We start from the raw sequence: 22,133 nt of genomic DNA, 5'->3' as shown, positions 1-22,133 counted from the left end.
GGATCTTACACTCTGTAGCCTTTTTTGTGTCTGTCTTCCTTTACTTAGCCTAATGTTGTCAAGGTTCATCCACACTGTAGTATGCATCAGTACTTCATTCCTTTTTATGGCTGAATAATATTCCAATGTAGAGATATACCACATTTTGTTTCTCCATTCACCAGTTGATGAACAATTGGATTATTTCTCCCTTTTTGACCTCAGCAATTTAGCACTAGCTGTTGCACTAACTGGAATACTCTTCTCCAAGATCACTACAAAGCCAGCGCCTTGTCATTCAGGTCTCAGCATAGATGTTACCTCTTTAAAGGAGTCTTTCCTGATCACCTTTCCAATACAGCTTCCCAATCATTTGCTGTCCCAATCTCAACATAGCACTTCTCGCTATCTAAGATTACTTTGCACGCATTTCAGTTCCCCCTTCTGACTGCAATTATATCCTTACCTCACGTAAGAAGGGAACTTTCTGTCTTGTTTTACTCTGACACCCCCATCCCTTGAACAGTCCCTGGTACACAGTAGGCATTTCATAAATATCTATTAAATGAATGAACAAACACAATAAAATACACAATGTGTTTTGCCTATCAGCTTGCCAAAAATTTAAAAGAACTCTACTAATCTAAAGAACACAGTGGAACATAAAGAAAAGAGCAGTGCCATACTGCTGGAGAGAAGTCAAAATGACAAACTTTCTTGAGGGCAATTTGGCAATAAGTATTTAAAAGCTGAAAACTGCATATTCTTCCGTGCCAGCCATCAATTTCTGTATATTTATACTAAAGAACAAGATTTCAAAGATGTGAGCTGAAGGATATTTTGCAGCATTTTAAAAATAGCAAGATGAAGAATATCTATAATACCCAGCCATAGGAAACTAGTCCTGCTACAGGGCATGAATACAAGGAACTCTACTGGCCATTAAAAGAGATGATATGTGTACGTATCTATCGGTGTGAAAATACATTCATGAATTTTTGTCAATTAAGAAAGCTGGTTACAAAAAAGTACAGAGAGAAGGATCTAATGTTGGTAAAAATTATGTATATGGTAATGAGAAAGGGAAAGTAAGAGACCAAAAGGATCAAAGTTATCGTTGGGCTATGTGATGGTAAGCAATTTTGTTCTTTTGGCTCATAGTTTTTGTTCTTAAGTCTTCTAAAAGTTTTATTATAATTGTAAAAACAAATGTCAATAAATAGGAATAACCTCAGGTATATAATTCTTCTCTTGGAGACATGAATCAGAAGTAAGGCATTTATCTGGGCATGTACATAATTTAAGCAAACACCAAACTGTGTAGGAATTTTCTGAATTTCAGAATATTTAGAGTCTCTATTGACTCTCACCATTCTTAGAGCCCTAAGTACAATGAATCATTATTTTTCCTCTTAAAATTTTCCTGTTCTAAGGGGTGGGGGAAGGATGGACTGGGAGTTTGGGGTTAGCAGATGCAAACTAGTATATACAGAATGGATAAACAACAAGGTCCTACCGTACAGCACAGGGAACTATACAATATCCTGTGATAAACCACAATGGAAAAGAATATAAAAAAGAATGTATATATGTGTGTGTGTAACTGAATCACTTTGACAACATTGTAAATCAACTATACTTCAATTAAAAAAAGAAAAAAAAATTTTCCAATTCTAATAACAGCACATTATAACAAATTTTCCCACATTACACACAATTCCCTTATTGTCCAAAACCTTTGAATGTTATAAAGTCTGCTCATGATTTCACACCTCAGGGATCCTTTTGGATTCAGTCACTAAGCCATAGATACACAGAGCATATTCAAGGCATTATGCCTATCCTGTCTCCAGGCCAAACTCAAGTTTAAACTTTCTTCGGTAGACTAGAGTCTTACTTTCTGCTACACACTTCACAGGAGGAAAGTACATGAATACCCTTGGAAAACAAAACCCTAGAAGCCTGAAAGAGTTCAGCAGCTTGCAAAGACATATCTTTACCTCAGGGTGTAGTTTCAAAGGAAGAAGAGCAGCTCAAACCACAGTGTCCAGCTGGACCAGGTCTAGACAAGTCTTAGTGTTTACAAGGTCAAAACAAGTTGACAAGGTGAAGTGTATGGGGGCGAAAGGGGTGGCAGCAGGCTAAAGGACTTAAGGAACTTGACAATTCTGAGCCACCCGGTGGGTGATTCGTTAGGACACTGGGAAAGAAACCAAGACTGAAGCCTGGGTACAAAGTACACATGAACACTCTGGGACAGGAAAAGTCTATGGCCTGAGACACATCTCAGGCAAGGAAAGGGGATGGGTTCATCTTTGGTCAGCTGAGGAAGGGAGGGAGTCATAAGTGATTTCTCCCAGTAGGGGCAAAGGAAAGCAGACATTGACACTGTAAATGACATAAAGGTATATAAAAACCGATCCCTGACCAGGTAATCATAATCTAATGAGAAAAGAAAGACATACGCAGCAGAAATTTAAAACCTTACATGTAGTGAAAATGGGGTGAGATGCATTTTGATTTGGCGAGGAAGATTAGCCGGGCAAGTCTTGAAGGCTGAATGCAGTGTTTATATTTTATCCTATAGATTTGGGGGAACCATTGAAGTTTTTGAGCATGGGAGTGACTTCACAAATGTAATGTTTTAAAGGGATGGGTCTGATTGTACTGGGTATGGAGAGACAGGCACGTTTTTTTAAAGATGTATTTTTTAAGCGCAATTTCTCTTCCCCTCTTTTGGGTTTTTCTATCTTTCCTTTGAATGTTTTCTTAGAGATTCCTGGTTCTGCCCTGTCATACACAGAGCATTCCAGCATTATAGGGCCTTGATGTTCCAGAAAGGAATATAGTAATAAAAGCTGCAGGTGTGATGACAGCAGTAACAAATATTTTGTAGCCAAGTAGAGCGATGGTTGAGAACAAACTTCAAATTTATTTAGGGATTTGCTAGAGGCAGACAGAATCTGTGACTCTTCACATCTCATTTTCAAAGTTCAGGGACTCTAGCCACTAATGAGAAAATGCCCAGAAGTAACCTTAAAACATTTTATCCCTTGTTGTAAGAATAAGGGAAGCCAGAGAATCACAAGAAAGATTCTCCGCAGTGACGCTAACCCAAGTGTGAGTTAACTACATCTCATTAGGATACTTCTCTAGAGAACCAAGCAATAGACCTCAAAATGTAATGTCGCTGGCCATCTTTTGTCCCACTTGAGTCTCTTGAGAATATTTTTTTTTAATTAATTAATTTATTTATTTATTTTTGGCTGCGTTGGGTCTTCATTGCCGTGCCTGGGCTTTCTCTAGCTACGACAAGCAGGGGCTACTCTTTGTTGTGGTGTGCAGGCCTCTCATCACGGTGGCTTCTCTTGTTGCGGAGCATGGGCTCTAGGTGTGTGGGATTCAGTAGTTGTGGCACATGGGCTCAGTAGTTGTGGCTCCCGGGCTCTAGAGAGCAGGCTCAGTAGTTGTGGTGCACGGGCTTAGTTGATCCGCGGCATGTGGTATCTTCCCGGACCAGGGCTCGAACCCGTGTCCCCTGCATTGGCAGGCAGATTCTTAACCACTGTGCCACCAGGGAAGCCCAGAATATTTTTATTTAAAAAAAACAAACAAACAAACATATCCTCATCCCTGCATTGTATGTTGCATCTGATGGTCACCTGCTGGAATTCCCATCAGTCCCCGATGTCTTTCTCTCTGGGATTTTGTCCATCTTCCCTTTTATTTCAAGTGTCTTTCAGACTCCTAGACTTGTTCTGCCCTATGCCTATGACACTGCAGGGTCTCAATGTTCCAAGAAGTAGTAACAATACTGTCAGGATGACAATAGAAACAGTCATCAGTAATGACAACTGTTCTGTACACACACTATCACTACATCACTAATTGCAACATGATTGCAAAGCTCTGGGGCTTGAAGGAGGAAAGAGAGGATGAGGTCATCCAGAGCATTCGTCAGTCTCTCTAATTGCTAGCGTGCAGTTCCAAGGTTTCCAATAGAAGCCCTATTTTCAGGATTTTATAACTTGGCACTTGTGATCCACTGTCGACTTAAACTTGACGTGAAAGGCCCCAGGCGTAGGACCATCATCAGCTCATTCTGAGTTATATTAAAAAAAACAGAGCACCAAACATAAACTCCAATCGTTCATAAACGGCACTGTTTACAAGTGACATTTTACAAGTGACTATTCCTCAGGTGAGCATTCTGCCATCAGCGCCATGGCCTTCACCATCCATCACCCACAGAGAATTCTGGAAAGCAGGAACCACACACACCGGCAAATCACCTCTTGGGCTGTTGGGGAGAACGTGTGATTTCAGGCCAGATCTCCATTGTTTCAGGCACGTGAAAATTATCTACTATGTATTAAGGATTTTATTACCATTTAATTTTTCAAAATGTGTATTTGTACCAGCAATCTGATTTCAAATGCATTTTGCAGGGGTTCCAGCACTTTTCTTCCCTCATCAGTGCTGGTCCCCTGGTGATGACTGGAGGCCACAATTAACCAACCAGCTGCCCTTGGCTAGCCTCTGCTCGGGGTGTTCAAAGCCCCTCAGACGATTCTCCACATGTCAGTATCATCGCTAAGCAACAACTGGCTAGAACTGACCCTGCCTGAGTAAAGCGAATGGCGTGTCAGAATTTTACAGAAAAGCACTGTCGTGCAGAGACCTAGCCGACCACCTGAGGAAAGAAAAAAATAATAAAGCAATGCTCATGAAAATAATAATGACTGTAGGGTCTATTTCAGGATACACATGTGAAAAAGAAAGTCTGCAATTCCCCACTACCAGGTGCCAGTCAAGCTGACTGGGGTACATTTTCTTAGTCTACACGCATTTATTGGTCATTTTACACACAGGCAGAATTGTGAAAAGTCAGGACAGAATTCCCATCTAAAGGGGTTCATGATGTAGTTATAAAGATACTACTGTACAGGCAATCATCTATGAAACATCAAGATAATTATTAAATGTTAATTTGTGAGAGTGGAGAGGAAAGAAGATGCGCAAGGCTGGAATAGTGAGGGAGGCGTGGATGAACGGTGGGATTCTGATGCATGGAGCGAGGAGCAGACACTTTCCAAATGAGAGCTGCCTGCTTAGAAACGGTAAGAGATGAGTATGTGTGGGGTGGAGGTGTAGCTTTCACTCCACGGAGCACCTAAGTGAAGCACCTGGATGTCACTGTCACACAGTCAAAGGGCTGCTGCATTCTGACATCCGAAAGCCAGTTAGAAATGGAGACACTCGGGCCTTGTCCCAGGCCTAATGAATGTGGATCTGCATTTGTACAAAATCCACAGGGCATCCTTACACACATTCAAGTCTGCTAAGGGTCCCTATGGACCCCTGAGAACAACTGGGAAGTGTGGAATGGGAGTGGGTGGGTGCAAGTGGGAGGAGACAGGAGAGCTGAATTCACCACCCAGTTCATTCACTTATTTGCAGAGAGAACTTGGAAAACCATTTAACTTGATAGGGCCTCAGTTTCCTCATCAATAGAGTACGGTTGACTAGAAATGTTCATCAGAATTCCATAACAGAAGAACGCTGACTGCCAATCAGAGTCTTACATGAAACCTGAATGTGGAAGACAGTTCCAAGCCAAGCGCCCACTCATCCCACATAAAACGCACCGTGACAGCAAAATCAGAAGGCTGTGTATTAATGCTGCAAAGTACTATTTTTGCTGATTTTTGAGGAAACATCTTAGAATTCTTCTGTTAATCAGAGAGAAGCAGATATAGATGAAGCAGTAGGGAAAATGCCAGGCAGTACTTCCGTTCTATGTTAGGGTACTTCCAGCCATATTTTCCACCTGGGGTTATATATCAACTTCGTTATCCACTTCAGATCGACAAATATTTATTGAGTTATTATTTTGCCTAGAGCAAACCCATGCTCTAGAAAAGAGTTAACCTAAATATTAAATATAAACATAAACACAGATACACATGTGTTGTAGAATGTGGCTGTCCAGGGGGGAAGGACATTAGGAAACTCACACGTATCGAGCATATACCAAGTGCCAGGTTTGGTGCTTAACACTTTCCATGAATTATCTCATTTAGTTTATCAGCAGCCCTACAGGAAAGTGCTATTATCATCATTTTAAAAGGAAGACACAAAACCACAGAGGTTACTTTTCCCAAAATCACACAGAGAGAAAGTGATGGAGACACCCTTGGATCCCAAGTCTCTCTTTCTCTCTAAGCCTTTTCCTTAGCTTCCAACTCACGCTGATGTCAATAAACCTAACCATCAAAGCGGAAAGGATTACAAATTTCCCCAGCAACAGGGCATCATGATTGCCTATGACAATTCTATCTACATCAGTGGTTCTCAGACCTGGTTGGACGTAAGAACCACTTGCAGAGCCTTTGAAAATCCAGATGGCTAGGCTAAACCCCAGCCCAATTAAATGAGACTCTCTCCTGCCTCTGCTCGAACGGAACCCAGGTTTAGCTCTCAGAGCCCCAGGTGAAGTGATATGGAGACTGAAGATCTCAAAGATTAGTTTACTTTCTAACTAGGAAAACTCCTCTAGGGAAAGCTTTACCAGCGTCAATGACTACATAGACAATTACATACACCTCGGGAGCTAGGCATGCTAGGAAGCCCTGACTTTTCCATCTAGTTCTTCAGATCAAAACGTTCCATTTTAAAACATTTTCTAAGACTTCCTAATTCAAGTATAAATGTCTTGCACTTTTTTTTTTTTTTTTTTTTTTTTTAGTTTTGCTTTTGTTTTTGTTTTTTTTTAAATGACTAAATCAACAGTGCCTGGCACATAGTAAGTGCTATTATGATTTTTTCTTTTTTTTTTTTTTTTTGGCTGTGTTGGGTCTTCGTTTCTGTGCGAGGGCTTTCTCTAGTTGCGGCGAGCGGGGGCCACTCTTCATCGCGGTGAGCGGGCCTCTCACTATCGCGGCCTCTCTTGTTGCAGAGCACAGGCTCCAGATGCGCAAGCTCAGTAGTTGTGGCTCACGGGCCTAGTTGCTCCGCGACATGTGGGATCTTCCCAGACCAGGGTTCGAGCCCGTGTCCCCTGCATTGGCAGGTAGACTCTCAACCACTGCGCCACCAGGGAAGCCCCTATTATGATTTTTATTGCCTGATGATGGGCTTGCTTTGCAGGTTTCCATGACTTTGCAGCTGTGGCTGTAAATGCTATGAGGATGACATGGTCCTAGTTCTGAAGGTCAGGGGCAATGCTGGGCAGCTTACCAGCATCAAACTTATTCTGAAGTTCCTATTCAGGATTTCTTTCTTTCCTTCTTTCTTCCTTCCTTCCTTCTTTCCTTCCTTCCTTCTTTCCTCCTTCCCTCCCTCCCTCCCTCCCTCTTTCTTTCTTTCTTTCTATCTTTCTTTCTCTTTCTTTCTTTTTCTTTCTTTCTTTCTTTCTTTTTCTTTCTTCCTTCCTTCCTTCCTCCTTCCTTCCTTCCTTCCTTCCTTTCTTTCTTTCTTTCTTTCTTTCCACATCTGCCTTTACTGTGAGCAGCAGGTGGGACACTTCCAGCAATAGTTTAAAAAAAAATTAATTTACAAAAACCAAGATTCAATGAATCCACCTGGTTGGATCCCTTAGGAGCTCATATGTAGATGCCAACCCAGAGCAACAGGAAGAGAACTCCAAAGTCAATGAATAGCAAGGTCACCAAGGAGATGAGAAGCTTTTTGTACATATCATGAGTGTGCTTGGTGGAGGTGGCTTCATAAACAAAGTACCAGCGAGTGAAGAACCAGACAATAGCCAACAGCCCCATGGTCAGATAGGGGAAGACAGCCAGGTTCCCTGGGATGGTGTATCTGTTCACGGCCTTGAGCTCCATTTTTCTGGACACAGAGTAATCCACCAGTTTGCCCCGTCTGGGTTTGCATCTGCTGCTTTGGACCTTCCTGTTGGGGTTCAGGCAGAGGTTGTGATAGCATCAGGAAGACTGCCCAGAATGATCCTCTGGGCCTTTGCACCTGCTGTTCTTTTTGCCTGGAATGCTCCAGTGACCTCTCTCCTCACTTCACAAATTGGCTCTTCACTTAGCATCATTGGAATCCTGGTATGCAGGCCACCATACTCCTCTCCTCACACATTTTGGTCTCAGACACTTTTCCTTCATTCTGTAGATTGCTTATTGAGATTGAAAAGATGTATTAAATTTCTTCTGGGCCAGTTCAGCTTTCAATGTGCGTAAATCTGAAACTGCTTGTTTTCTCACCTTAATTTCTGTTATCAGTTTCATTTTGTCAGTATCCAATTTTCTCTTAAGTTGGTCAATAGCATGCTGTACTTCAGTGATCTCGATGATAAGGTAATTCTTAGAGTTTGTGATGGTTGCCAGATTCTTTGGTCTCATCTTGATCTCCCTGGCTCCAAGCTGAATGAGCAATTTTTTATAGTAAAGTTCCAAATCTTCTCGAAGTTTTGTTAAAACCTCCTCCAATGATGCTGCAACTTTCTTTGTTTCAAAGTACTTTTTCTTCCAAACATCACAAGCATGATATCGCTTTAATTTGCCTTGTTCCAATAGCCTTTCAACTTTTTTTATTAGTTCTTCTCTAATTCTTTCCAGATATCTTCTTTCTTCCCTTACTTGTTTCATTTGTTCGATAATATTCTCTCTCTCAATCTGTAATAACAATATATCAGTTATTCCTGGAGAAAGAGCAGGTTGACAAGGAACTGAAGGAAAATCAATAAGGTCTGGTAGGCTGATGCACTCTTTTTTACCTAGCTGATTGTCCTCTCTTCTAATGATATTAGTTCTATCATCTTCAGTTTTCCAAAGAAACTGACTTTTTTTGCCGCTAAAATAATCATCATCTGAATCTTCCTGTGATCCTGGCAATTCAGCATTTCCAATTTGATTATTTCCAGTCTGATTTTCATTTGGAGTGGCTTTTCCCCCAGCTCTGATGAGGAAGGTCGACTTGGACTGAGGGACATATTCACCAGCGTCTGAATGGGGTAATCTTGTAGGGTTTTTTAAAATCTTTCTTCATTGAAGTAGTATTTAATAAAGGTTATAACAGATTTTTGGCTTGTTTAAGATAGCATTCCACTCATTTCTGGTCTCTCTCAAATCGGCCTTTCCGGAGAGGGAGAGCGGAGAGGATAGGTGTCTGGTCGCGTTAGCATCCCACCGCTCTGTCTTGCACTTTTAACTAACCAAAGGAACACACATGAATAGGTCCGGGAGGTGTTTGGCTGAGCCTCCCTTGAAAAGCAGTTTCAAAATGAACTGAGTTCATTCCAACTGTTGCCACAACTGCCATCTCCTGTTTATTCCCTTGGCAGCTGCCACCAATACACACGTTCAGTGTCTGAGATCAAGAGGAGGGTGCCCACTGGATTCTGAAATGCCAAGAGGTGGAATCAGAGGATGGACAGCAGAGAAGACGGTACGCTCTAAAACCTGAGCACCTTCAAAGCATGATCTCCGTTTGTCCCAATTAAAGCATCACTTGGCATTGATGGATAAAGAAAATCTCAGACGGGGATTGTGGGCAAGCCTGCAAAATAGCCATTTATCCTATTGCTTTGTGTTCTGTTAGGAGCACTGGTTCCACCTCCACCCACAATGAGGCACAGGGTTGCCGGTTCAGCCTGTGGGTTCTCCTGAGCTGCTCTGATCACCACTGCTTAAGCAGCCTACTCTTTTTTCCAATTCCAAGTTCTTAATTCAGGGTCATAGAATCCAGTTTACTTTTATACGTCATTTTTAATCACTTGTATCTATATTTTCAGCAAGAGTTCTAAGATTTCTCATTGAATTCTGTGATTAGATTTCCATTGTCCAATTCTCTAAATTTATCCTGGTTTCAGTGAACCCTGCCGATCTGTTGACACTTGTTGTTTTCCTTTGCTTTTGGTCAGCCGGATCCACTTTCAAGCACTCTTCCGGGAAAGGGCACTCCGTGTTCTATCCTTTAAATCTAGCAGGGGCTGGAAGACACTAAAGAATAGGCTGCTTAAAATCTGGAGGATGGTATGCCAGTACAAAGACTCTGAGGCAGACGGGGATTATTCAATTATCACCAGACGGTGACTTCGAAAAAAAATTCCCAAGAGGAGCCTCCAGAGGGGGGAGGTAAAAAATGCATGTAAGGTTAACTGTGAGTGTGGCATTGCCTCATTCAGAGAAAAGAGAATGTTCCCAGCATCAAACAAGAGAATGGGCAGGCTGACCTAACTCTAATGGGCACTTTGTCCTCAGAGAGTCACAAAGCACTCCTCTCAGAACCCCACCAGTTCAAGACCTGGCTCCAACACACACCAATTACGTGGCCCTTGCAAGTTACTGACGGTCTCTGAACCCATTGTTTACGATGGGATTGTAGTAGTTCTTATCTCATAGGGTTGGTATGAGGTAATGCTTAGAACAGGGCCTGGCCTATAGTATATGCTCAGTAAATCGCAGCTTATTATTTCTGTCAGTATGTTCCAAACAATTCATCCCTCTAGGTCTAATCTGCGTACATATGACAAGTTAAAGTACTGGTGGTCTACTTATTTCCAATTATCCTTGGAAGCTAATGAGGCAGTGATTTTCTGAAGACCACTAAGTTGAATGTAGCTTTGTTTGGGGGGAAAAAAATCAGAACAAAATAAAAGAACTCAGAAAGCCAGTCGTGTGTGCACAGGTCTCTGGGAACAGCCTCTGCTGACCGTTACTACACAAGCAAAAGCAATCTCAATCCTTTCTCACTCTTGCCACTGACGTGTGTGCTCTCCCCTCACCCACATTCTTCTCATTGCAGCTGCTTTCTTTGGCCAAATCGGCCAACTTGATGGGTATGTTCAAACAAAAGAATCAAGGAAAGACTAAAACCATGGCACAGACACGCTTTTAACCCTCAGCATTTATGCATTTAAGCCTTCAGAGCTTAATCAAAGTTTTGGCTTTTTATAAGAAGTGTTTGATGAAAAAAATGGACATATGCGCTGGGTCAAATGCCCTCAGGGATAAAAACAAAGTCCCAATTCTCTTTTGCTTAACAAAGTATTCTTAGCAATGAAAATCAATTTAGTGCTGCATTAAAGTACGAGGTAATAATGGTATAAATGAGTCAGACTGACTGATACTTTGACCAAGTAGCATTTTTATTATTATTTTTTAAGAATATTCATAGGTATATATAAAGGAAGCAAAAGCGGGTCACCAACTTGTAGTTCAAAAGTAATCTTTCATAAAACATTTAGATAGACCCATTGCATTTTAATGAGAGGCAGTACTGTACTGGTTAGTAATGGCAACCTGGGTTCAAATCCCAGCTCTGACACTGCTATGTGACCTTAGGTGAGGTAATGACTCTTTGGGGCTTCTCTCTAAAATTGGAACAATGATACTAGTACTACCCTATAGGATTGCTTTGTTATGAATTATCTTTAAATGAGTTAATTTGAAGCACTTAGAATGGTGCTTATTAATGCTATTTAAGTATTGGCTTTCATTGTTATTTCATAAAATATTGAGGAAGTCAGTCTTTTTTGGAGATGAGTACTGCTGCAGTATTGGCTTGGGTTGGTGGTGGTAGTTCCTTCCTAAGATATAAATAACCACAATCCCTCTTGGGCTGCAGTTCACAATCATGATTTCTTCTCTCAACTCCTAGATCATTTAGAAGGTTTATTTTTCCATCTATCATTTGCTGTTCTGTATGTTTTTACTTCAACATTTAGATCTCAAAGAAACTCCAAGCTTTTTCAAGGAAGCATGACTTTTTGGTTTCCTAAACCCTTTAACATCTAGTACAAAGTAATGCTCTATAAATCTTTGGATGGCTGGATGAATGAGCCTTATTCATTGCTAATTAATATATTTGTAGATAATTTGGAATGAGCCCATAGGTTCATTAGCCAATTAATTGATGACCTAAGACTGTTAGCTTCTTGAGGACAATTTAGGTCACGGACGCGGGTCCTCGACAAGTACGTAGGTACCTCCATGATCAACTTTCTACTTTCTAGCCTTCTTTATCATTTCAGTCTTAGTAAAACTAAACTGCTTATATTTTCCTAAACATATCAGAATGTTTATACCTCTGTACTTTTGCTCCTACCAATTCCCTTGACTTTCTTCTATGGATAACTCAAACTCATCTTCTAACTCAAAATAAGTGACCAACTTATGCAGAAGAAGGTCATGTTAAGCAATATACCTTTAACTAAGAAACCTTCCCTAAAACTTGAATAAGTAGACCAGTTATCTATTTTAGCATAACAACCACACTGAAACTGTTAGTGGTTTAAAACAAGATTGTTTTTATTATTTCTCATGTTTCTGTAAGTTGACTGGGCTAGTTGGATGGTTCACATGCAGAATGTCCTCTAAGGTTGCAGTCAGATGTCAGTAGGGCAGCAGTCATGGAAAGGTCCAACTGGTCAGAACACTGAAAATAGCTCTTTCTCATGGCCAACAGCTAATTCTGGCTGTCACATGGGAGTTCAGCTGTGGCTGGTGATGAAAGCACCTGTACACAGGCTCACTAGGTGAACTGAGATTCTCACATCATGGCAGATGGGCTGCCCAGAGGGTACACTGCAAGCGTAAGCCTTCCCAGACCGGAAGGGCAAGCTGCCAGTACCTTAGTCACAGAGCCCAACCAGAACCAAGGGCAGGGAACAAAGACCTCACCTCTCAATGGGAGGAGCACCAAAGAATTTGTAGCTGTCTTATCTGGCAAAATAGTTACATGTGCTCCTTTAACAATCCACATATACCTATTTTTAACATGGATTATGTTTTAACTAGAACACTTAAGAGTATAACATAAAGGAGCTTACAGTGAAAGAGTCTAAGTGACTAGCACTGTGCTGGATACAAATTAGATCACAGCCAAGTGATCAAGAGGGAGGTTAGTTCAAGGGCCAGAGAGCCTGGTGTGGAAGCTCCTCGCCTCTTTGTTCCTGGCAATATCACCTTGATCGTGTCACTTAGGAATAAGAACCTGAGGCTCAAAGTAACTAAGTTTTATATTTAAGTGAATTCATACTTAAGCTTGATGCCAGGCACCGAATACGCCTCTTATAAATGGTAAATACTACCTTCTCCTAAAATGCTTAATACACTTTTTCAAGACTCATCTAGTCCTGGTCATATATTTATTAGCTAGCTATGTTCTCACACTTATGTGAGGACACAAGCTTTCTTCAAATATTTGAAGAGCCCTAAAACAACTGCTGTTTTATATGAACGGCTTAATCATCTTTTGTATTGCTCTGAGATGTAGAAATTACAGGTATGCAGATTTAATCTCAAGGTAAGAACTTGTAGTCCATTTCCTCTACAACATAATCCTCTAAAACATAATGAGTTTCTAATCACTAGAAATGCTTAAGTGAGACCAAATGATTATCTTCAGAAAGATTAGACTCATGATCTCAAAGGTCGCTTCTAGTCTAATGTTTTATGAATTAGGATTAAGTACTTTCAATTTATTCCCTTTTGGAATACAACTTCCCCCTTTTCCCATGCACCATGGTCAAAGGAATCCTTTCAAATGGAGCAGAGGGTTTTCAAAAGTCATTTGAAATAACTGAATAAAAAACAGAACCAAAGTAAAAAGTATTTCTTGAACTTGACCTTAGTACTCAGATTCCCAAGAGTGTATCCAAAATAATGAGACATTCTTCTTTAAAAAAAAGAAAAACAAATACCGTATTCTAACACATATATATGGAATCTAAAAAAAAAAAAAAAAAGGTACTGATGAACATAGTTGCAGGGCAGGAATAAAGATGTAGACCTAGAGAATGGACTTGAGGACATGGGGTGGGAGGGAGAAGCTGGGGCGAAGTGAGAGTAGCATCGACATATATACACTACTGAATGTAAAACAGCTAGTGGAAAGCAGCAGCATAGCACAGGGAGATCAGCTCGGTGCTTTGCGATGACCTAGAGAGGTGGGATAGGGAGGACGGGAGGGAGGCTCAAGAGGGAGGGGATATGGGGACATATGTATGCATATGGCTGATTCACTTTGGTGTACAACAGAAACTAACACAGTATTGTGAAGTAATTATACTCCAATAAAGATTAAAAAAAAAAAATGATCAACTTTCTCTCTATGCCTGGGCTCTTCAGTTGTAGATTTTATGGTAATATATGGCTACAAAAATCCTGTGCCACCGTGTCTTTGTGAGCTAATCCCCATATCACATATTACCTGATATCATCTTTCTATTCAGAAGCTCACACAAAGCAGACAAATGCTGGGTCAAAACCCTGAATTCACAAGAAGTTATTTAGAGGGAAGGGATTAGGGAGTCCCTGTCAGATGTCATTCAACTCTCAGAAAATCCTTCAGTTCTAGTTCTTCCCATGGAAAACATCAGATAATTTTTATTATTTGTTATTGTGCAGAAAAAAAAATGCTAGATATCCAATACGGTTCCTACCAAACTAGCTCTCCAATGTGGTATGTCGGATGCCATAATGGAACGTTTTTAATCAGTTCCCTTTGGAGGTCACTTGGTTACTCAGAAGCATGTTGGTACATGTCTCTATAAGAAGCAGCAGTAGTTCCTGTCATCTGTCAATCAGGATTTATTCTTCTTTGACAGAGAAAATAAACAAAATATTTTCAAAATTAACAACAATCACTTCTAGAGCTTGATGTTAAGAAGCAAAGCAATAATTTGCAGTTTCAAGCAAAGACTTCAAAAGCATCACAAATGAAATGCACCGAGTTTCTTCCCATGCATTTGACTGCAAACTTGGAGAAAAAGATAAACATGACATGTATTCTCTCTTCTTTATGCCTAGCTTTACTTATTCATGTGGATTAATTTTGATGAATGGATTAAATTTCTCTGAGTTATATCTTGTCTCTTTTTCTTTGCTTACAGCTTACTTCAGTCAAAGAGTTTAGGGATATAGACTCTGATTATCCTCAGCACTGGAACAAATTGTATTAGCTACTTATGAATAGTCAGGGAAACCAGAGAAACCTGCTTTTTCACTTTATTCATTTGCTGCTCTCTCATCCATCCTGCTATGAGTTTGTCAGTCTAGTTTTTGCCCTTTTTGTAGCCCTACTTATTTTGATAAACCTCTACAGCAATTTATATGTACAAAAAACACATAGTCAGACTTCTATTATTAAATAGAACAGATTTAAATACCGTTACAAGGAAGACAATGGCATAAACACACCATTTGATTGAGGTAGTTGTATGAATGTACCTAAAATAAATTGTTATTCTTCAGAAAATAACCATCTCTCCAAAATTAGAGTCCAAAATCTTGTTATAGTTTGTTGGTGTTCATGCCTCTAGGAAAGCTGATCACAGGCCTGTCAGGATACATGTCTGGTGAACGAACCATTGAATGCACTCTCCAGGGAAGTAGTAGACACACTCTAGAAGATTCCCATGTAGAAATGTTTTAGTTTTCAACTTTTCTTTGCAATACTGAAGGTACCACTAATTGATACAGAAGACTATTTAAACAACTATGTTTAATTGTGCTATTAATATACACAATCTGTGATAAATGCATATTCAGTCCAAAATGGTTGTCAGCTACTGCTATCCCTTCCAATTTTCTGATATAACAGGTATAAAATCATTGAGAGAGATCAAACTCTTAACACTGGGAGAAAAACTAGTAAAAATAAGAAAGAGCTATAAAATCTATGGAGTGAATTTGGATTAGTTATTGGCAACGGACACAGGCTTCCCAAGGAGAAAGCAATCTGATTCACCAGCTTGAAAGCAGTCAGAGAGACTCCTTTGGTTGGGCTATTCTTTTGCCTGTCCCCTAACTAGGTAAACCAGCTCTGTACCAGTCAGTTCAGCCACTGTCCCACAGCCAAGAGGTGGCTAGAGAAGTACCATCTAATAGAAATCCCTCTTATAGCCACTGGACAGTTTCAACAATCGCATAATAATAAAATAGGAAGCGAAGGGAGGAAGGGGTCATGTCCCCTTACGTGTGCATAGGTTGAATTCCTGAAGAGTACTCAAAGAATTGGAAAGTCAAGAGTTTTTTTTAAAAGCCTCACAGCAGGACATTCCTGAGATGATGTATTTTCAGATGCTCTGCTGGATCAGACTGCCAAAGAACTGGTGGTAACATGGGAAGGAAAGTTGTTACTATGTCCACTGGCAAACACTGGGTCTGCAGAGATTCTCCCTCATTCCAGGATGAATAAGCAAGAAAAGAGCAAAAATAAAAAGATACTTAAGAAAATATACATTAGGACAATGAGAGAACTATCATCCTGAAAATTCAGAAGATTATAATGGCTATTTGTTGGGTTTGACTACCAAATATCTAATTCCTCTCCTTAACAGATCCCCTTAACATTTGAGGAACTAATACCTTCGTGGCAGAAAATGTGTTTGGGGGTCCTGCTGGTCCCTAGCCAAGAGGCAAATTATGACTCAGTTAAGATAAATTAGATACTCTTGCCTGGTATTTCTATCTTCGAGGGTGGTTGAAATTTCCATCCCTGCCATCAGTTGATGGCTCCTCCCATCAGCCTGTTACTGTGGCTCGTTCCAATCCCACTGCTTCTTTGAGCCACTTACAGTGTTGACTGTGTTCCCTCTTCCTTAATTTACCAAGAACCTCTCTCTGTTGAGTTCAACAAAAGAACCAACTGACACAAAGAACACTCTGAGAATCATTTCTGAGGGCAACCAGAATCAAGCGTCTTTTACCTACAAGCATGTAGAGTAACCTTCATACATTGCTGGTGGGGAGTTTAAATTGCTGTGAAAACTTTAAAACAATCTTCAGCAGTTTCTTATAAAGTTAACATTTTCCTGCAACTCAGAATTTCACTCATAGGTATTGACCCAAGAGAAATGAAAACTCATGTCTGTAAAAAGTCTTGTAGAAGAATGTTTACACCAGATTTTTTTGTAATGGCAAAAAACTGAAAATAACCCAAATGTCTATCAATAGGAGATCGGATAAGCACTTTATGGTATTCATATAAAGGAATACTACTCAGCAATAAAAAGAAACTACTTATATACACCACAATATGAATGATTCTTAAAGACATGCTGAGCAAAAAAAAAAAAAAAAAGACAAAACTAATTTATAGTGATAGATTTAAGAAGTAGTTGACCATGAAATTGAGGATCAACTTCAAGGGAGAATAAAGGGACTCCCTGGGATGATTAAAATGCCCTATATCTTGATTGAGGTGGTAGTTACACAGGTGTATACATCTATGACAATTTGTTTAAAAAAATTTAAAAGCCATTAAAATTCATATTTCAAATAGTTTTGCCCCAAAATATAAGAACAAAGTTAGAGAAAACAATCTTTAGCAGATCCCTATACACATTTGACAGACCTAGTAGATAATAATTTTGAAACTTGAATAATGTAGTTTTAAGTAATGTTAAATGCTTAGATTACCCAAAGAATTTTTTTAATTTTATTTTAAAATTATTAAAATTTTAAATAAATATGAACTAGTTTTAAATAATAATTTTAAATAAAGTTAAATAAAAGTGGTATCAACATGACATCAAAGGCACATGCTGTGAGAGAACTGAATGTGTAGTCAACTGAGGAACAGTTCTTAAGGGGCTTGCACGGGCTCACCTGGCTACCCCTCAGGGCCCAGTACAGAGGCAGCAAACTGAAATGTACCATCTTTCTGTGGAAGAAGCCTATTTGCTTATCTCAACACTTTGGCCCAAGTTGCAGGCATTCAATTCAACACACAACTAGGGGCCTACTGAACTACTCTCCAAAAGAGCAGAGGTTAGCAAGTACCATCTTTGCACTCTTTCTCTGCCTTACCCCAGGTCAGTGGTATCTCCAAGAAAGGAGCTTGTACACGTAACTGGCACCCTAGCTTCTGTGGCTGCCATCCAAAAGACACACTCCTTGATAGCCTGGCTCTGGTGGCCAGCAGGACTTGGGTTCATTGGGATGGGAGCAAACAAGGAAACAGTTCTTAACCAGCTATCAGACCAGGGCTCAGTGCAGAAGGAACAGACAGAAACACCCATCTCCCAGTCTTGCCCTGAAATAGATATATTTGCAAACTTTATAAGCTGCAGCCTGAGGATCCAACAACCAATTAGCTTGAGTCTATATGCTTACTGAGATCCTCCCCTGAGGAACACTGATAGGTCTTGGCACACCCTCAACTACTAGCAACAAAGTAGGCTGCTTGGGTCATCACAAATGTTGGAGAGACAACCAACACCTAGGCAAGGTTAAACGAAAAGTTTCAGTTCCTTAATCGTTGAATCCTCAACTCAACAGTTCATTAAAAGGATCACACACCATGATTAAGTGGGTTTATTCTAGGAATGCAAGAATGGTTTAACATTTGCATTATCAATGAGCTTTATCACAGCAACAAAACGAAGGATAAAAATCACACAGTTATCTCATAGATGCAGAAAAAGCATGTGACAGAATTCAACATTCATTCATGATAAAAATTCTCATTGGGTATAAATAAATACTATACTCTCAGGGAGTATAAAGAGAATGTACCTCAACATAGGTAAAGGACATATATTACAAGTCCACAGCTAACATTATACCCACAGGGAAAAGCTGAGCTTTTCCTCTGAGACTAGAGATAAGACAAGGATGTCCACTCCTGCCACTTTTATTAAACATGGTATTGGTAGTCATAACAAGTAATTAGGCAAGAAAAAGAAATAAAAACATCCAAATTGGAAAGGAAGAAGACGGTGTGATCTTATATATAGAAAAACCCTAAAGACTCCACCAAAATACTCTTTAGAACTAATAAATTCAGTAAGGTTGAAAGATACACAATCAACAAGCAAAAATCAGATCTATTTCCATACACTAACAATGAACTATACAAAACAGAACTAAGAAAAAAATCTAACTTACAATAGCATCAAAAAAATAAAATATTACTTAGGGATAAACTTAACTGAAGAGGTGAGAGATCTCTATACTAAAAACTCGAAATCACTGATGAAAGAAATGAAGAAAACACAAATAAATGAAGAGCTATCCCATGTTCATGGATTGAAAGAATATGGTTAAAGTGTCCTTATTACCTAAAGTCATCTTTAGATTCAATGCAATCCCTATCAAAATCCTAATGCATTTTTCACAAAAGTAAGGAAAAACCCGAAAATTCATATGAAACCAAAAAACTGTAACTAGACAAAGCAATCTTGAGCAAAAAGGACAATGTGAGAGGCACCACACTACCTAGTGATTTCAAAATACACTACAAAACTATAGTAATCCAAACAGCGTGATACTGGCATAAAAACAGATATATAGACCAATGGAACAGAATAGAAAGCCCAGAAACAAACCCATACATATATGGGTAATTAATATGACAAAGGATCCAAGAACATACAATGGGGAAAGGACAAGCTCTTCAATACATGGTGCTGGGAAAACTGAATAGCCACATGCAAAAGAGTGAATAGGACCACTATCTTACACCATACAGAAAAATTAACTCAAGATGGATTAAAGACTTGAATGTAAGATCTGAAACCATAAAACTTCTAGAAGGAAACACAGGCAGTTAACTCCTTGATTACAGTCTTGGAAATGATTTTTTGGATTTGACACCAAACACAAAACTCAACAAGTGGAACTATATCAAACTAAAAAGCTTCTGCACAGCAAAGGAAGCCATCAATAAAATGAAAAGGCGACTCACTGAATGGAACAAAATATTTGCAAGTCATGTATCTGATAAAGAGTTAATATCCAAAATACATAAAGAACTCATATAACTCAATAGCAAAACCACCCAAGTGATCAAATTTTAAAATGAGCAGAGGATTTGAACAGACATTTTTCTAAAGATGATGTATAAATGGCCAGCAGGTACATGAAAAGGCATTCAACATTACTAATCATCAGGGAAAAACAAATCAAAACCACAATGAAGTATCACCCCACACCTCTTAGTTGTCTTTTTAGTAATAGCCATTCTAACAAGTGTTGGAAAGGATGTGGAGAAAAGGGAATCCTTGTGTACTATTGTACACTATTGTATTTGTATTGGTAGCAATACAAATTGGTACAGCCAGCTTGATGGCCAGGTCAGCAGGGTCCCACATTTGGTTTAATGCCCTGCTATCGCCATCTTGAAATTCTTAATTTTGAACACCAGCTCCAAGTACTCATTTTGCCCTGGGCCCTGAAAACTATGTAGCTGGTCCTCCAGGGCAAGCTAAGAACTCAAAGGTAGAAAGGCTTTCCAAATAATGAAGTTTAACAAAGTTCACACTCTGAAATCTCAAGGATTCATTTGCTTGACTTCAAAGGAAGTTCCCTACTAGTGTCAATTCTTCAGAAGGTGGAGAAGGCAAGAAAGGCAAAACAAATGGAAAATTCTTTTTATTTCTGAAAAATAGATAATTTAGTTATTTTGTTCCTGTTAAACATGTCAGAAATAGCCAGATTGATTATTTAAGACAGACTTTTCCTCTACTCTGAATTATTTTCCTAATAAGGTGAATGGAGGACAAATAGGCAGCATAATTAATGTCAACTGTAATGTGATAAAGAGGAAAGAAGGTTGTCCTTTTCTTTTCTAAGCCTTTGGAATAATTATAATGCAGATAGGTAACACATGGACACAATATTATATCAGCCTCATGGCTGAGAATTTCTTTACTTGCCACATAGCCCAAATCCTGAGCCCTTGGCAAGTGTTACCTCAATTCCAATAGATTTAAGTAGGAAACCTAAAATCAGGAGAATGGTTCCATCGTAAAACATTAAGGGTTGTAGAGGAGCAGATCAAAGGGCCGATCAAAGGAGATCTTACATAAGATCAGCAGAGTGGGTGTAGGTCAAAATAGAAATAACCTACCCTACGGAAAACTCCAACCCATTCTCCCATCCCTTTTCCTGCTCTATTGCACTTTTCCTTTTTACCAAACTTTTTAATGTAAGCTCCAAAAAGGCAGCAATCTTTCTTCACTGATATATCCCGAGCTGTTAGAACAATGCTTGGCACATAGTTGGTTGAATGAATGACCAGACCACTGGGAGGATTCTTCATTGTACTTGCCTTGTTCCTGCTGGGCGAACAGCTAGAAATCTAAAGCTCAGAGAGGAAAAACAGGCTGTAGCAAAAAGAGTGATAATTATACTGTAAAAAAAAAAAAAAAAAAAAAAACCCAAAGAACTTGAGCTAGGTTTGAAAATGAGTAGGACAGAAACTGCAGGAGCCTTCTGATATTCATCATTTGTGCTCCCAAACTCTTTTTAAAATGTTAAAACCTGAAACATGTAACCACAAAGCCTGCTTTCCATTTTAGAATTAACTGGTATAGGTCAACGCATGAGTTAAAACAAAACTGTCTTCTAAAAGCCAGATACTTCTAAGCTAACAGGTTAGCTAATGGTACTTAATCCTTGCTGGATGCCTCTGGCTTACTTATGGCTTTGTCGGCTTATTTGTGACTGCTTCTCACATCAGGGGCCTAATTACCTCTTTAGTGCTCCCTGTCATCCTTTCTGGGGGCGGGGCTGAGAGCTCGTAACAGCTCTCAGCCTGGGCCATTCTCTGTCCTGCTCCAACCCCTTCCTTCCCACTGTCTGACCTGAATTTAGTCACAAAATGCACTGGTCCCGTTATTTCTCCTGCTCAGAACCTTCTACGGTGAAGCAGCTTTCATAACCTGGCCCTGCTGGGGTTGTTTAGTTCGGCTGTGGGTGTTTGTTTTATACAACAGAATTGTACTGAGCAGAATACACTGGGAATCCAGAGCTGCTACCACTCTCTTAAGTTCAGTGTCTTCGTACGCCAAGTACGGGTCAAAGCTCCTGCCCCCAGTGCCTCGTAGCTCATCCTCCCGTGCAAGGTTGGAATGAGATAATGTGATAAAAATATTTTGCAGGTTGCAAATGCTAGCCAGGAGGGAACCGGTCTGAGCCTCACTGTTCCTAGGCTTGACTGAAGAACCCACAGTTTGGGTCTGTAGGACTCTTTCATGACAAATAATATTAACCAAATCAAGTTTATGTAAGCAAAAAAAAAAATGAGAACTTGTTACATTCATGATTGGGAACAAAGAGCCAAAATACAGGCCTCAGGAAGGACCAGAAAGTGGACAGCCTTGGGAACATGCTTCATTCTCCTATCTGTGGGTCCACTTTTTTTTTTTTTAATCTGCAGACACTTCCTTTGTGCTTCAG

General features: G+C 39.7%; 2 protein-coding genes across 2 annotated transcripts; both read right to left on the bottom strand.

Annotated features, from left to right (window-relative positions):
* Window positions 1–7,583: 7,583 nt before the first annotated feature.
* Window positions 7,584–7,823, bottom strand: LOC130706680 (transmembrane protein 258-like). Its single transcript, XM_057539339.1, has one exon. It carries the CDS (start codon window positions 7,821–7,823, stop codon window positions 7,584–7,586), a length of 240 nt encoding a protein of 79 aa, XP_057395322.1.
* Window positions 7,824–8,120: 297 nt separating this feature from the next.
* Window positions 8,121–21,498, bottom strand: LOC130706681 (spermatogenesis-associated protein 1-like). Its single transcript, XM_057539340.1, has 4 exons — window positions 21,427–21,498; window positions 20,803–21,033; window positions 20,646–20,674; window positions 8,121–8,985 (listed from the first exon to the last, which is right to left on the bottom strand). Exons 1-4 carry the CDS (start codon window positions 21,496–21,498, stop codon window positions 8,121–8,123), a joined length of 1,197 nt encoding a protein of 398 aa, XP_057395323.1.
* Between the last annotated feature and the right edge of the window lie 635 nt (window positions 21,499–22,133).

Source organism: Balaenoptera acutorostrata, unplaced genomic scaffold (genome assembly GCF_949987535.1).
Source record: "Balaenoptera acutorostrata unplaced genomic scaffold, mBalAcu1.1 scaffold_1009, whole genome shotgun sequence".
Classification (NCBI taxonomy): Eukaryota; Metazoa; Chordata; class Mammalia; order Artiodactyla; family Balaenopteridae; genus Balaenoptera; species Balaenoptera acutorostrata.
This window is presented reverse-complemented; position numbering and strand designations above follow the sequence as displayed.

Bases quoted from the DNA above. Each gene is read 5' to 3' on its own strand.
- LOC130706680 (XM_057539339.1), bottom strand. From the start codon at position 7,823: ATGGAGCTCAAGGCCGTGAACAGATACACCATCCCAGGGAACCTGGCT.
- LOC130706681 (XM_057539340.1), bottom strand. From the start codon at position 21,498: ATGGCCCAGGCTGAGAGCTGTTACGAGCTCTCAGCCCCGCCCCCAGAA. The intron at 20,675-20,802 runs GTAGGTTATTTC...TCCTGATTTTAG, and splicing joins GGGTTGGAGTTTTCCGTAGG to GTTTCCTACTTAAATCTATT. The intron at 8,986-20,645 runs GTAACACTTGCC...ACTTCAATGAAG, and splicing joins TTAAATCTATTGGAATTGAG to AAAGATTTTAAAAAACCCTA.